At 39.9% G+C, this 15,676-nt stretch overlaps 1 protein-coding gene across 1 annotated transcript in view; it reads right to left on the reverse strand.

The window, feature by feature from the left end:
- Window positions 1-15,676, reverse strand: part of hgfb (hepatocyte growth factor b) — an 84,324-nt gene that overhangs the window by 57,439 nt on the left and 11,209 nt on the right. The window contains exons 2-3 of the mRNA XM_079567817.1: window positions 5,259-5,418; window positions 394-506 (exon numbers count right to left, since the gene is read on the reverse strand). Coding sequence (XP_079423943.1) covers window positions 394-506; window positions 5,259-5,418 — 273 coding nt within the window. The remainder of the gene's footprint in view (window positions 1-393; window positions 507-5,258; window positions 5,419-15,676) is intronic.

Consider the following 15,676-nt stretch of genomic DNA (forward strand, 5'->3'; position numbering starts at 1 on the left):
CACCTCAATGTAAATAATAAATCATAAAATAAGAACACATAATAAAAGTGCTTCCAAACATTTGACGGGTACTATATATCAATGAAATAAAACTATACATTTAAACCTTTTCCTCATATTAATGTCGGCCAGTCTACACCAGTACCCAGTCCTTTTCTTCCACACTGTCCCGTTCCGTCAGGCACTTGTGTGAACTGCTTGGGGGACTTCCATAGTTTATGCCCAGCTCCAAATAACAGATAAGGAACATGATTTGCGACAAACACCACGCTGGTCCTGGCCCTTCATCAGTGTTTCCTTTCCAATGCCCCAAACATATCGACTCGTTTCTATTTGAACTTGGAAATGAGCTCGGAACAGCACAGGGCTGCGACTTCGAAGCCTGATACGCACCTTTCTTTTGGTACAGATCAAAGTTGAAGTTCTGAACGGCCTGGATTCCTGGAGAGTTCCGATCGAACGACAGCCACTGGCATTTCCTTTTCTTATGATCGTAGAGGAAGGCTCTGGGGAGATAAGGAAACCCAGGAGTGGGTAATTAGAGAGGGGAGAATGCACAAACACAGCTCACCAGATTAAAACATTGGCTCAGCCAGATTAAAACATTATTATTTGGTGACTAAATTCTCTGGCCATAGTATAATAATATTTCCAACTACGTCCTGAAGATAATGAACTGAATGACATTGTAAAAGCAATCACTTCTGTAATCATTTCTAAAGTTGGGTTGTTGTTTTTTTTTCTGAACTAGAACTTGGAAATGCCTTTACCTCTGAGTCTGCTCCTAGAAATGTGCTCATTTTGTTTGCAAACAGTTTAAAATGACTGTTCTATCCCCCATACAAATGAACAGGGAAGACAGGCGCGATACTAACATATGGGGAGGTATGTTTTCATTACATCTACTCAAGTACATGTAACATTTTGAAGAAACTGTACTTTCTACAAGTTTTTCATACACTACTTTTTACTTCTACGTGAGTAATAAAGTATCTGTACTTTTACTTGTGTTAAAAAAAATAATAACTCATGAAATCTTTAAGTGACAAATCTTCATTTTGTGGCATAATATTATGTGTTTTGTTACAACATTCTTCATAATGATTTCTCTTTATAGGTTTTTATGGGATATGTTTTGTTTCTAATAATTTATGTCTCTACTAAAACTAAAACTCTACTAAAAAGTATAAAATAATCTTGTATGTTTTGTCAGTTTTGTCAGTCGTTTCATGGCTTTTATATCATTTCCGTGGTTCATTTGTCCTAAAAATCTTAAACCAGATGCTGTTTAGTGGCCATTGGAACACATCGGACCCCACAAAAACTGACTATGATTTAGCCTTCAGCTCAGAGGACAGTTTTAGACGCTAATTTGTATCTAAAGTAAAATCTAAAACGATCAGTACATTGATACCTAAATGTGGTCGACGGTTGATAACAGCTGAAAACCTCTGGACCGTTCATCATTTTCGATGATTGATGGCTAATGCTAGCGAGCACTGCAAAAGTTAACTGGACTAGCCTACTTGCTAGGGCTGGTAGGTTTTGCTCATAGAAAAAAAAAGGAGAAGCGTCATTTGATAATTACACATGTAATAGACATTAAACATTACCATGTGATATGTACATGATAAAGAAACCACAGAAAAGTATAGAAGTACTGTGAAATATGTCATGCTTGGCCATACTAGGTTGTCTTTTTATACGTAGTTAGCTGTTGCTAGCAGTGGTTAGCAGTAGTTAGCAATAGTTAGCTGTAGTTAAGATAAGATAAGATAAGATAAACCTTTATTGATCTCACAAAGGAGAAATTCACTTGTTACAGTCGGCATTACATCACAGTCTTATTGTCCAGTCTGACAGCAGTGGGGATGAAGGCTTTGCGGTAGCGCTCCGTCCTGCACTGAGGGTGTCTCAGTCTGCCACTGAGAGAGCTGCTCAGCTCTTCTACAGTCCCTTGCAGTGGGTGGGAGGTGTTGTCCATGATGGAGGCGAGCTTGGCTAACACCCTCCTGTCCCTCACCTCCTCCTTACAGTTAGCTGTAGTTAGCGTTACTATGGGGTTTCAAGCAAAAGCTTTACGGCTCACGACCTGAGTAAACATTCCTATGCAGTTTGGGGCTGTTCTAATCAAAGGACAGTCACTATGAAACTGCAGGGAATGACCTTTCCCAGGTATGAAATATAATTTAAAGGTGATATTGTTATTATTGGTAACTTTATAGGGTGTTACAATCAGATTTGGATAACGTTTGTTTGACACATTTTAACGGCACTTTGTATTGCTGGTGTGTTTACTGATCATCAAAATTAGCCCATTAGGAAATACAAATAATTATTAACATAAAACTGTTCTTTTTGAATGCCTTAATGTTCGGTGCAGCCCTGTGGGAAAACTCCTGTGGTGATATTGGGCTATACCAAACCAGTGATTGATTGATTGATAAAACATTGGTTAACTTAAAATATAACATGATTCATCGATCGAACAAAAGTGCCATCTACTGTTTGTAAAACTTAAAAAAATGTATATATTTTTAAATGTAGCAAAATATCAAACTGTGATTAGTAGCAATCCTCAATCCTTAGAATCAGACTTGCATTTGTTGTTTATTTATCATTGTGTCAGTTCCATTACATTACATTGGCATAACAACATATGCCAGACCAAGATGGCAGCATGCCGTCTGTGCCACTGCGGACATTTCTCCTTTTTATTTCTATGGTTTTGCTGATGGAATGTATGTGTAACCATGGAGACAGTTCCATCAGCAAAGAAAACCTACCAGAAACCCTAAAAACAACTGATCCTGAAGCGTCCATAAAAAGTTCCATAGTGCAACTTTAAACAATACAGGTTTCATGGCACAAAACACAGCAGCTGTACGAAACTTCAAGTTTTGAGCAGAGTTTTCCAATTTTGCAGCTGTTATAGGGAATCGGGACATTGCTAAACATCTGAGCTCATGGACAGACCAGTGGATCGGATCCAATTCATATTTTATGAATTGGAACAGACCAAATGAAACAGACCAAAGATGACTGCTTACTCTGTCACTAAGGAGACATTTTGGTGCAAAGATCAAGGCGTTGAAACTCATAAAAAAGCAGTTCAGGGTTGTTATTGGTTTGAAAACTATACGAGAGACATGTCTATATGCTCTGAACGATCTTTGCATCAAAAATGAATCATGCAGACAGAGTCATTTCCACAAACGATAGGGCAGTCGTCGAGAAGGACCATTATGTTTGTGATTTATGTTTACATGCAGATGTTACGTTAACCTCCGACCTCTCGTCATCATTGTTTCAGCGAGAAGTGCAAAAGCAGATGGAATATATTTACATGTTCGCTATCAGAGCCAGCAAACTTAAGACACACAGAACAACAGATTTCATAAATCTTTGGAGTGTCACAATCTCGCTCCGCTAAATGCATTCTTCATTCAAGAAAATAAAAGTCTGTCATTGTTCCAGGCACGTTGATGCAGGATGTTTGACTGAGACCAATATAAATGTGATATTTCAGAGAAGTGTGACAACAAATCTATAATTTTGCAGACTTTTCCCTGATCTTTTCTTCCTTTTTGATGTGAACTTTTGTGGATTTTTGAAAGTAAACTATGTTATATCTGAAAGTGGGCTTGTGGTTTATGATTGTATGCTAAATGTGATGCCCTCTCCAGCAGATGGCGCACAAGGTGACTGATTTGCCTCGAGCCAAGGACCGATCAGTTCAATGGACGAGGAAGGCACATCCTCATGGAAGGGTGCTGACATTGTTTCGATGCCACCCCCTAGTGGCCAGTGGCGACTCCAGAAGGGGCTCTGTGATATGGAATCCTTGGCAGACTTTACCTCTCCGTGAAACAACTTAAAAGCCTGGCTCCAACAAATATTGGGCCCCATTCATGAACTTCTTCTTAAGAAATCCGCACTTATGAATTTCTCAATAAATAGGCCTATTTATTAGATTAACTTTATATAGATCTCGTGTTTACATCTTTACTCGCTCGCACTTCTACCAATGATTGTATTATTACAATTCTTTTTTTGCACAAACGTGGAACAAAACCTGTTATAGTGAGTACACACAAATAGTTTTGTGAGAAAAAAAAAAAAAAAGATGTTGCAGTTTATCAGCTTTTCAGTGTGTCCCTCGTAAAAATGAGCCTAAAGGAGGAGTCGAGCTGCAAAGGTGCGAGTGGTCCAAGTGAATTGGAACACCACTTGGCGGCGCTGTGATCACGTGGACATGTCCAGGGACAGCACAAAAGGAAGTGACTTGTTGTTTCAGGTCAAATTGTCCCCCGAATTTATTCCTGAATGTCCTGAATTTCTCCCAATTTTCCCTATTTTTGCCCATGGTTTTAATGTTTTCCCCATTTTCCCAGATTCTTTATTTTTTCCCACAATTTTTCCCAATTTTAGTCCTTGTTTGTGCCACAATTTCTCCCAATTTCCCCCCAAAATTAGTTCCCATTTTTCACACATTTCTTGACATTGGAGATGAACCTGATATTGTACATTTTCAGATATTCCAGTATCGGAAAAAAGTTTGTTCAGGTATCGCTTTAAAAAAATTATGTAAAGGTCCTTCTCACATAACTATCTACACACATCTACAAAAATGTGCAAATGAGGACAGTTGACCCGCTAAAGCAGACAGATGAGAGCAGATCGAACAACTGAAGCTGAGACTTTTGACAAGTCTGCTAAGTTATGGCCTTTCAAACCGGCCTTTCAGTTCAATCCATGTCTCCTCCTCCAGCGCTGTGTTTACGTTGGCCACAGAAGAGACAGGCATTAGTGCTGTGGAGTAGCCGCATCATCTTCACAGATAATAACACTTCACACTATGCCTCAGTGTTTAGTTGTGTCAATTGGACCATTATTGACGGAGAAAGTGAGCGGGAAAGTAGGTACGTAGAAACGATTTGCTGTAAAGATAAATATGTCAGATAAATATGATAAAAAATAACGGATAAAGGATATACACTTAGTGACCAAAGATGGCTGTCAAACTGGATCCACTCGTGACTTTTAGGAATCGTCCTACCCCAAATGAACGCGACGGAACAGCTTTTGTCTGTTTTCTACTTTGAGAAGAATCCCAGACATGCAGACGTGGGGGTGGGGTGTGTGTGTGTGTGTGTGTGTGTGTGTGTGTGTGTGTGTGTGTGTGTGTGTGTGTGTGTGTGTGTGTGTGTGTGTGTGTGTGTGTGTGTGTGTGTGTGTGTGTGTGGGGGGGGGGGTACCTGCAGGTGAAGGGCAGTTTCTTGTTGCGGCTGCAGGCTCTCGCACACCTGGCCATGGGAAGCTTCCGGCTCTTGGTCAGGTGAGAGGGGTCCGGAGAGGCGAGGACCAGTTTGATGCTGTCTGTCCTCTGGTAGTCCTGCAGCGCATTCCTCTTTCCCTCTGAAAAGCACAAAACCACGGGGGGTAAACACATACAGCAGGCTAAAAAACACAAAACAAACAATATTAGTCCAAGCCCATTATTGTGCCTTTAAAGAGGACATACTGTATATAAGATTGCCTTTTTTAAAAAATTCTAACTTTGTTGTAATTCTTCAAAATCAAACCTGGAGTATTTCACTTCATTCGTACAAGACCGGATACTGCAGTTTATTATGAGGTCTCTTATTCGACAGGATAGTACTTCCTTCCTGCTTCCTGCCTTTATTGCATAATGCACTATATTGAACCTGGAGGTAATCTTGGTTCTACTATACTTTGCCCTGTCCCAATATCTACACTATGCATACACACTAGAATTAGGACGCTCGATACTTTATAAAACATGCGTTATGAATGTGACTGGGTCACATGATGCAACATCGTAAGAACTCAACAAGCTTGACTTGCAAAACTTTAGAAAAGTCTTTTTGAAATATTGTCGATATGGATTTTTGGGGTCCGATACCGAGATGGCCGATATTGTAAGTAATTTAATTGCAGCCATCTTTTTAATGTAACTGCACACTGTCCTTTCAATAAATTTAACTAAACTACTAAACAGTAATCGGGTATTTTGATTGGCCGATGCCGGTATGTATCACTGATATTTTTGGCCAAATTTTAGAACTGTCTATAATCCTGTGCGTGATGCTTCTAAATGTGTCAGTGTTGAACTGTGACAGCAGGGGGCGCTATATAATTATGTTTAGTAGTTACTTCAGAGGGAGCTTGTTTGAAAGACAAAAATCAATAGATTCCAAAACAAAAACGGTAAAGCTGCGTCCACACCAAACGCGGCCGGCGCCTCCAAAGTGTCAGGTTTACATTTAAAACACATGGAGGACGCGCCTCGAGGGGGCGTCAAGAGGTCCCGCAGCGCCTCACGTGCCTCCTGTGCGGCGCGTTTTCAAGCTTTTCGCGCTTGGTAAGCTTTGGACGCGCCTCCAGGGCGTCCAGCGCGACCCACACTCGAGTTGGGAAATGTTGAACTTTTTGGAGAAATTCGCGAGCGTCGACCAATCAGGAGCTTTCCCCAACAGGGACGTACGCTGTAGCTGAGCCACCGTGGCAGATGTTACGCCGGCCCTCAGATGTAAACAAGTCACGGAGGTTTAGCTTCATTGTGAACCGGAGCTACAGCAGCTCTGGGACTTAAGACACACATCAGTGTTTCTTTATCTAAACACCAGGATTAAAAGCAGCGGCAAGAAAACGTATTTCAACCAGGGGCTTTAGGTGCGTTTTTGCCGCCCAAAACGCATTTGGTGTGGACGCAGCATAAGTCTCTATCTCTTATGGTTCCAAAATATGTAAAATAGGTGAACAAACAATTTTCAATGTGATGTTTCTCTGCTCCCCTGAGGCCTAAGGAGGCTCATTTTAAAGGTTTGACTGAGCTCTTTCCGGTGCAGAAAACGTGAAGTCTCTATCCCTTTCAGTCCAGGAGATATCGGCCTTTTAATCGGCCGATTTTAGCTGATAGCCGATACTGAAAATATCCACATATCTATTCAAAGTGATTTCAGTTTAGCAGTATGCAATTCAGCCAATTAGCATTAGCTTCTGAGTAACTACGAAACAAGCAAAACTGGAACACACACACAAGAACTTCTCTTTGGTCCTTATGGCGGGGAGCTGACATTGCTGCAACACCACCCTCTAGTGGCCAGGGGCGACTCCAAAAGAAACTCTTTCAACAGAAACAAATGGAGACTTTACACCTCCCAAAAACAGCTTAAAAGCGTGGCTCCAAAGAGTTTTCACTTTCTAAAGACGCTGTGATTCATGTGACTCTGGGAAGGGCATCATCATATTATCTGGTATTATCTGTTTTTTGTTTTATGAAATTAAAAGGTTTTAGCTTGATGCTTTGATTGAATGGTTCTGGAATGCAGATAATCCATCTCTAAATATTACATCTATGGTCCCTAAGTCTAAGTCTAGCATTTTGTCATGTGTACAGCACTTTAGGCAGCATTAGTTGTTTTTGAAAGTGCTTTAGACAAACTTGACTTGACTGGAAGGAAAGCGCTTGGTGCAAAGGGACGAGGACGCCTTGATGTGGTCTGTAAAAATGTAGTTTGAGAGTGGAAGAGATGGACGACACATGCAGGATTACTGAAACAAAACACCTCTCCGTGAGTGAGTTTCTGAAAGGGCATTCTTTTCAAATGATTGCTCCTTGGAATTTCGCTTGGAGTGCTTCTTTGCTTCATTGACAGATATTGAAGTCGTCTAGCTGAGTGAGGTTGTCTCTCCGTCATTAGACCAGTCCTTTCATTGTTGTGCCTAATTGCAGGGTTTGTAGCAGGCGCTCTGGTTACAGACAACAGTCACAAGTCCACCTGGGTCATTCAAAAGCCAAGACCCTCGGAAATCAATCACCGAGCTTTAACCACGGAGGCCTGCTCGAGCATTAAGACGGGATGATTGTTTTCGGGCAGATGTTTACGGCGCTATTTCAAAATGCTATTTCATCAAATTAACAAATTAGCCTTTAGCTTCCAGACAAACTTTCTAAACACAAGACGTCTCCTCCTCGTTCATCAAGTAAACACGCAGTGAGTGATCATCTACTCAGAACTCATGGGAATATTTAGACAATATGATTTTACAAAAGGGGCTAAGCTAATTGTAATCGGAAATTATTTAGGACAGGAAGTGCCAGCATTTACTTGAGACTTACTTGACCAAAGCTCCAAAAAGACTTGACTTGACTTAGGAGTTGCTGTTTGCGACTCGAGACTTAACTTGGACTTGAGGCCAATGACTCTCAATGACTCGCTGCGACTTTATGGTTATTATTTCGATGGATGGGTAGATGTTGTTTTGTAAATAGCGTAGGCAAAATAAGCCACGGCTTCAGCCTACACCTTTTCGGTTACCCGCCTTGTCTGCAATGAATTTGCAGTACATACATTTTGTTTTGTGCTTCGTAACCGAATAAACCTTCATTCATTCATTTAATTGAGTGAACTTGTTGAAAGATCAGGATTCATTGTGTATAAGCGGCTACTTTTGCATTATGATAATTGGCCACATGATTTTTTGACTTCAGACAGAGCGTCTAATCCAGGGGTGTCCAAACTTTTTTCATGGGGGGCCGCATATTGAAGCGTACACGGGGTGAAGGGCCGTAGATCAGTAGTTAGTGCCGCAAAACCTTCGACTAGCAGAGGTTTAAATTGTGCCCCACACCTCTATTTAAGCTTAAAACCATGCCAGCTCTGTCTCACAATAAAATGTTAGTTGTTAGGTTAGAATTGTATAGAATTATTACATTTCAAATAAAAAGGTCCATCTCTGGTGATGTGTACCGATACAGCAAGAGGCCGAGGGCCACCATAAATTGAGGGCCGCATTTGGCCCCCGGGCTGCACTTTGGACACCCCTGGTCTAATCAATAGAGTCCGAAAAGGCAGGAGGAAATACGCCGCGTTTCTTTGAATGTATTAAAAGTTTTCTAAAGTGAGTGAAGAGGTGAAGATTCATAGACGTTTATTAAGGACAGGAAAGCGTTCGTAACAATGACTGAAGATATTGCGGAGACAGAAGCCTCTAGAACGACGATGTGTAAGAGCTGCATTAATGACAGAAATCTCGGGGGCTTTTCGGTGTTTTAAGGCGTTCTCTCGAAAGTTACAGCGTTTACTAGCTATTTTCCGCAGCCACACAGAGCCCAGTGACAGCGGGACTGAAGGTGATGCAGGATCTACTTTGAGCAGGGGCGAATCCGAGTATACAGGGGCTGGGGCATTACAGGGGAACCACTGACAGAAACTCGAAAATAAAAATATTATTTTAGATTCATCTTTCAGACTGGAAAAGCAGCTCATGTTTAAAATAATCTGTTTCCATTTCTATATATAGTTTAAATTTTGTGACAATCTGAATTTAAATCCAAATCCATCATTTTAAAAAGTTTGATTTTAGCCTTAATGTTCAAAATCGCTAAATCTTGTGAAAGCACCGTATATTTTCAAGTAGATTTAACACATTTTGAAAAGAAGAATTAGGCTTAAAGGGGCTAGATGCAAATTTGCTATTTCATACTCACTACTGCCACCTCAGGTCACATGTGTAACTGCACCTTCTATATTAAGCTCGTGCATGACAGCACTTTGGACCCGAATTAACACCTTTTTGAGCGACAGTGCAGGATTTTAGAGGCAGTTGTGGTGAACAGGTCTGAGCTCATTCTACACATTAGGACATGGCTGGAACATTTAGGGGGAGGAAAATACATCATTTTAAACATTTTAAACTCCATATAGTCCCTTTTAACGCTGACGTTTGCAACTTGAGATGACTTGCAAAAACAGTATCAAAAGAGTCACTACTAAATATATCCGACACACTGCAGTGTTAAAGTGTTTTAATGTGAACAATAACTCCAGTATTTTACCTTTTAAAATCTCCATTAGTTTATTATTGCTGCTAATCTCATGATGCTCATGACGTCACAATCCTGAACTCTATAGCGATCTTTCTGACCCACATCACTATTCATTTAGCAGTTTTAATATTTTATATACAGCCTATGTTTTTCATTCAGTTGACTCTCATATTACTGCTGTTAAACACCAGGGTCCTGGCAAAGAGTCGTTTTAAGGAGTTGGCGGAAAAACATCTTTGGTTATAATCATTCTCACATAAACGTGCCTGGCGCTCCTACACTCGCCAAAACCAACTCACTCACAGCGGGACAGATTATGAAAACAGGGACTATTCAGCCACATTATAAGCCTTCTCTGAATCACAAGCTACAAAACTCAAATTTACGCCAAACAACCGTCTGTAAAGATGCTCCAATTAGACGGGGCTCACTACATTGCTACACGAGTACGACAATGAGTGGAGGCAATCGGCTTTTGTTCCCCCACTCCAACACACTCCGCGATGAAATGATGATTTCGTGACCCAATTACTTGCGGTGGGAATAGTTGAAAGTCTGCTCAGCGCCAGACACATGTGGAGTTTGTTTACAGCTCACGGCAGAGCATTCAAACACCACTCTCCTGTAGCCACTTTCAGCTGGCCAACGACAAAAATCCTCAGCCTTTTTGCGGTCAGGTTACGGCAGTAGCTCAAACCTCAACATCGGAGCGATAAAAGTTGGATGGTGCAGCCCTGTTCAGAACCACAACGGAAAGTGAGTGAAAGGTTTGGCACAGACGAGTCAAACTTAGATGGTGCCGAGTCATGAGAATAGTCTGTTTCCTGAAGGAACCATCAGCAGTTCGAAGCTTTGACAACATTACTCACCCGACCACATGTTTTCTGCTTCCTCAAAAATCTGCTCACGGACTGAACTCATTTTGCCTGGCACGTTGGTTAAGTCAAGCACTTTTTGTTATGTCATTTAAAGTTTGCTGTCCGTGAGTTTCACTGACTTCTCTACAATTTTGATGAGCTTCAGTCATTCAAAGATGACAATACATTCATTGCTTTGACAATGTTCCAATTGAAGGAGCACTTCTTGTATTAACTTTTCAAACCCATATATAAAATACTATTATATATTACAGTAGTTTTGCTAGTTTAGTTTTTTTTTTTATAAACATACAAGAGGTTTTGGCTTTAGCTTTGAATTTTCCGTTTTCAGAAGCAGGTGTTAGCGGCAGGTTACGATAGTAGACGAATTAATGTTTGAGGCTACAATACGTTACGTTAATATTGCCCTGTCTTTCTTATTGTTTGGAAGTTTGGGGAAATACGTATGTAGCCACATTGAAGCCTTTGATAACATTACAAAAGAAAGCAATTAGAGTTCATTCATAAAGTCCATGGGAGAAAGTACACGAACCAATTATTCATAACATCCAAATTACTAAAGGTACTCGACCTTGTAAAATCCCAAACACTCACAATAATGTATAAGGCAAGACACCATTTGTTTCCTCAAACTGTACAAACACTTTTCTCATTTAAATAAGAGTCCCGTCTCCGACACAAATTTAACTTTACTCCTCCTTTTGCCAGTACCACCCAGAGGCGAATGGCCATCTCAGAGTCAAGCTGTGGAACTCCATGACATATACTTTAAAAAAATACCACAAATATGTTTCAGTTTAAACGACTATTTAAGGAAACAATAATTAAATCATATGAACTGGAAATTAAATGAAAGAAGAAGATTGTTTGTTTTAATGTTCAAACCCTGCTTGTGGCATATGACTTGCGACTGCTTGTTGCTGTTGGTGTGATTATATTTTTTGGTGACTGTGTTGTTACATCAGACCATCTTGTAAATGTTGTTTGTTTCTTTTGGAGAAAGGGGCACATAATTTAAGCTTGTCTTCTTTGTGCTCCTTTTCAATTGTCTGTGGATTGTTTTTATCAGCATTATTGTATGTAAAAAATTAAAGAATATTCAGAACGATTGAAATAAATAAAAAAATGATTAAAAAAAAAACTGAAATATCCTCCTGTGTGATGTGGATGCTGTTTTGATATGATTGATTGTCCAGTTTCTGTGAGTTTATTTTGGCAGCCATCTGAATTCTGTTTTGAAATGTGTCTTGGCACTTACTGATGTGCAAGACACAATAATAACAATAAATCAAATCGGTGTCCTAGCTTAGCGATAGCATGAAGGCCGTGAATCTGTGGTCCTGGATCTGCAGCGGCTCCGGTCCACTGCCACAGTGCTGCGATACACTGCAGTGCGGTAAACCGGATCCATGACCGCAGATTCATCTTGTATCGGACCCGTCCAGTCATCAAATCCGATCCAATTCCATACTCTCAAAATGCCCGGATCGGCTACTGATACCGATACTGAATATCGGATCGGTACATCCCAAGTTCACTGCGGATCATTTATTGACGTCTTCTGGAGCACCAACAAAATCATGACCAAAAGGCAACAAAAAAGCCACAAACACACAACAAAAACTCCACAAAAAACAGCAAAAACACAAACAACAAAGCAACAAAAATGTGACAAAGTGTACCATGAAAATAACAATATGTAACACAATAAAAAAAAGCAACAAAAACACGTCAAAAAAGTGACGTAAAGGCAACAAGTTTAGATCAGATTTGTCGGTCTTAGCTTTCAAATGAGGCGTTACACTGGCCTATTGCTGGGTTGCAGGTGACATCACAGCGTTCTAAAGGCCAATAATATTGTATGGAGGAAACATGATTTTGTTTTTGAGGAAATTTCTGGTCGAGTACAGAGAGATCATGGACCCAGTGACTGATATTAATGATCATTTTTGTAATTCATACATTTTCTTTTGAGCTATGACTTGTGAAAGTGTAATGCTGTTAATAGGAAAAACTGTCTCCTGCCCCCTGCTGGGCCCGATGACATCATCACATTCTAGAACCTGCAACCCAGCAATAGTCTGTGAGCTCCAGTGAGCTAAAGTACAATATGTGGGGAGCCTCTCCTAAGACATTTTTAATTTAAGCAGATAAAATTGAGTGCAATCTGATATTTCTGTCAAACTCCCCTCCCCTTGTGTGAAGCACTTTAGGGTGACTTGTGTCATGTGCAGGGGCGGACTGGCCATATGTCCATTCTGGAAGAGCACAGAAGGGCCACTGGCTCTAGGGCCACCAGTCCTGCCTCAACCGAGCTTTACCCAAATCTAAAAGCTAAAAGGAAAAGCATCAAAATAGCGACAAAAAGAGGATGAAAAGTCAACAAAAACATGAGAAAAACACGGACAAAAAACCCTACAAAAACGTGAGAAAAACACAACAAAAAATGATAGAAAAAATCATTAATAAAACAACTAAAATATGACAAAAATGTGGCGACGTGACAAAAAGTTTCCATCACTTTTGAGGGTCTTAGCTTTCAAATAAGGCGTTTACATTGTTGCTCTCCAGTCGTTAAGATTTGAGTAAAGCCCAGTATAAAAAACATGAATCTAAAAGGAATTCCGTGGAGCATGGCGTACCACAAGGTTCAATTTTGGGACCATTATTATTTATTATTTATAGGCTATTAATGATTTTGCTTCTGTTTCTACGACCACCTTTCCCGTTCTTTTTGCTGATTATACTGATCAAAAAAAATAATAATAAAAAGCCGAACCGGGGAAAATGCACTCGTTATTGTTAGGGCGTGCGGTAAAAGGTTAAAATATGTATTTGTGGAAGTGCACAATTGCGCTAATTTGGGCCAGGCTGGTCAGAGTCCAGGGCTGTTTTTCAGTCCCAGTCCGCCCCTGGTCATGTGTAAAGCGCTATAGAAATAAGCTTCCAATACCAAATCAGAGACAGAGAGAGGGCAAGGTGGAGTTTGAGAGCTCTAAGGTCTGGGTCTGGATCAGTTTGCCTCTTCAGAAGCTCTGCTCCATAAGCTCTTTGGAAATCTCCCTACTTTACTTCAACAGCTGCACATCCAGAGTTTGGAGGAGCAAACGGATGACTGTAGTGGCCCGAGGAGAACATGAGATGGAACAGATTAGATCAAAAGACTTAGACGTGAACTTGTTCCATATTTGTCCAAAATAGAGAAAATAATCTGAACATTCTGGAAACAATTTATCCCTGTGGTATGTGAAAAATCCAAACACTCACTATTTAATTTAGACCATTGGATTAGTCGACATCCAGACTAACTCAATTCATTTAAGGTGGTACTTGGAAAGACGAATGTTTTCGTTGGAGGTATTCAGTGCAAATGCAGTTACAGAGAATTGAATTGGACACAGACACGCTCTTGCTGCCGTCTTAAGCCAGTCGAGTATTTTTCAAATATGAGCGTTAAATAGCAATCAAACTACTTTATGTGCTGGTTTTGATCCAGCACGCCAAAGATAAAAGCATCTCATTCATTAGTTCAGCTTTCTTTATGCCTAACTATTACGAAACAAAACACAACTGAAAGAAGTGTAGAAATAATAGATTTTTTTTTTTTAATAATTATTAATGGGTGATGTGACCTTGCTCTCCGGTCTGCACTTTCTCTCCCCTCACTCTCCTCCCTTTCTCCCCCCCCTCTCTCTCAAACATATCCTCAAAGCACGGCCTTGGCTGAAATCTCTGCGATAATAAAAGCCTTGGGATCTTCATGGACACTTTTTGCCCCTTTGCCCCATGGATGGGTGATATGATGGATCCTATCTAAGATGTTGTTTTTGTACAACAGGTCAAATGCTAACTTAATTCTGCTGCTAGCGCAAATGCCTCAACTTTAAGCTATTGCTGTATTAGCCTACTGTTTGAGAACACCTTTTTGAGTGACAGGGCAGGATTTTAGAGGCAGTTGTGGTGAACAGGTCTGGGCTCATTCTACACATTAGGACATTGTTGCAACGTGTAGGTGGAGGAAAATACTTAATTTTAACATTTTTAAACTCTGTATAGTCCCTTTAACCCCTTAACTCCCACCTGAACCGATTACATTTTCTCCAGTTTGGCTTTACCCCAGTCCAAAAGCTTCTGGAAAAAAGCTGTGAAAATAGCAACAAAACTGAGACGAAGACAATGATGGAAATGTGACAAAAAAAGTGAGAAAACATTGACAAAAAAGTGACGAAAAAATTACAGAAATTTGACCAAAGAAATGACAAAAATGTGACAAAAAATTACAAAAAAATGACAAAAATGGACGAAAAAATGACAGAAATGTGACAAAAAGTGACAAAAAAAGACAAAAATGTGACAAAATGTGACAAAAAAAATGACCAAAATGGGACAAAAAATGACAAAAAAAATGATTAAAAAAATGGCCGAAAAAATGACAGAAATGTGACAAAAATGTGATAAAAATTTGACAAAAAATTACAAAAATGTGACAAAAAAATTGACAAAAATTTGACAAAATGTGACAAAAAAATGTCAAAAATGTGACAAAAAAATGACAAAAATGTGACAAAATGTGACAAAAAAATGACAAAAAATTGATAAAAATGGATGAAAAAATGACAGAAATGTGACAAAAAATTACAAAAAAGCTACAAAAATGAGTTGAATACCCAACAAAAAAATGATGGGAAAAAAATCTGATGGCGTGAGGAAAAAGATCCTCTCGGTTCAGGCGGGAGTTAAGAGGTTAAGGTATTACTACACCTTACAATATAGTACCCCTTTTTATCCACTTAGAAAATCTGCATGCTTAGTTTTGAGTAACTAGGCTTGGACCGTGTAACTACTCATGTAACCGTATTTAAATAGGGAAAACATGGTAGAGCTTGGTCGCTTCTTACTTCACCCCTATTTGACCTCATAGAGGAGGAGAGGCTAAATACAA

The sequence above is a fragment of the Gobius niger genome (genome assembly GCF_951799975.1).
Source record: "Gobius niger genome assembly, chromosome: 12".
NCBI classification, from domain to species: Eukaryota; Metazoa; Chordata; class Actinopteri; order Gobiiformes; family Gobiidae; genus Gobius; species Gobius niger.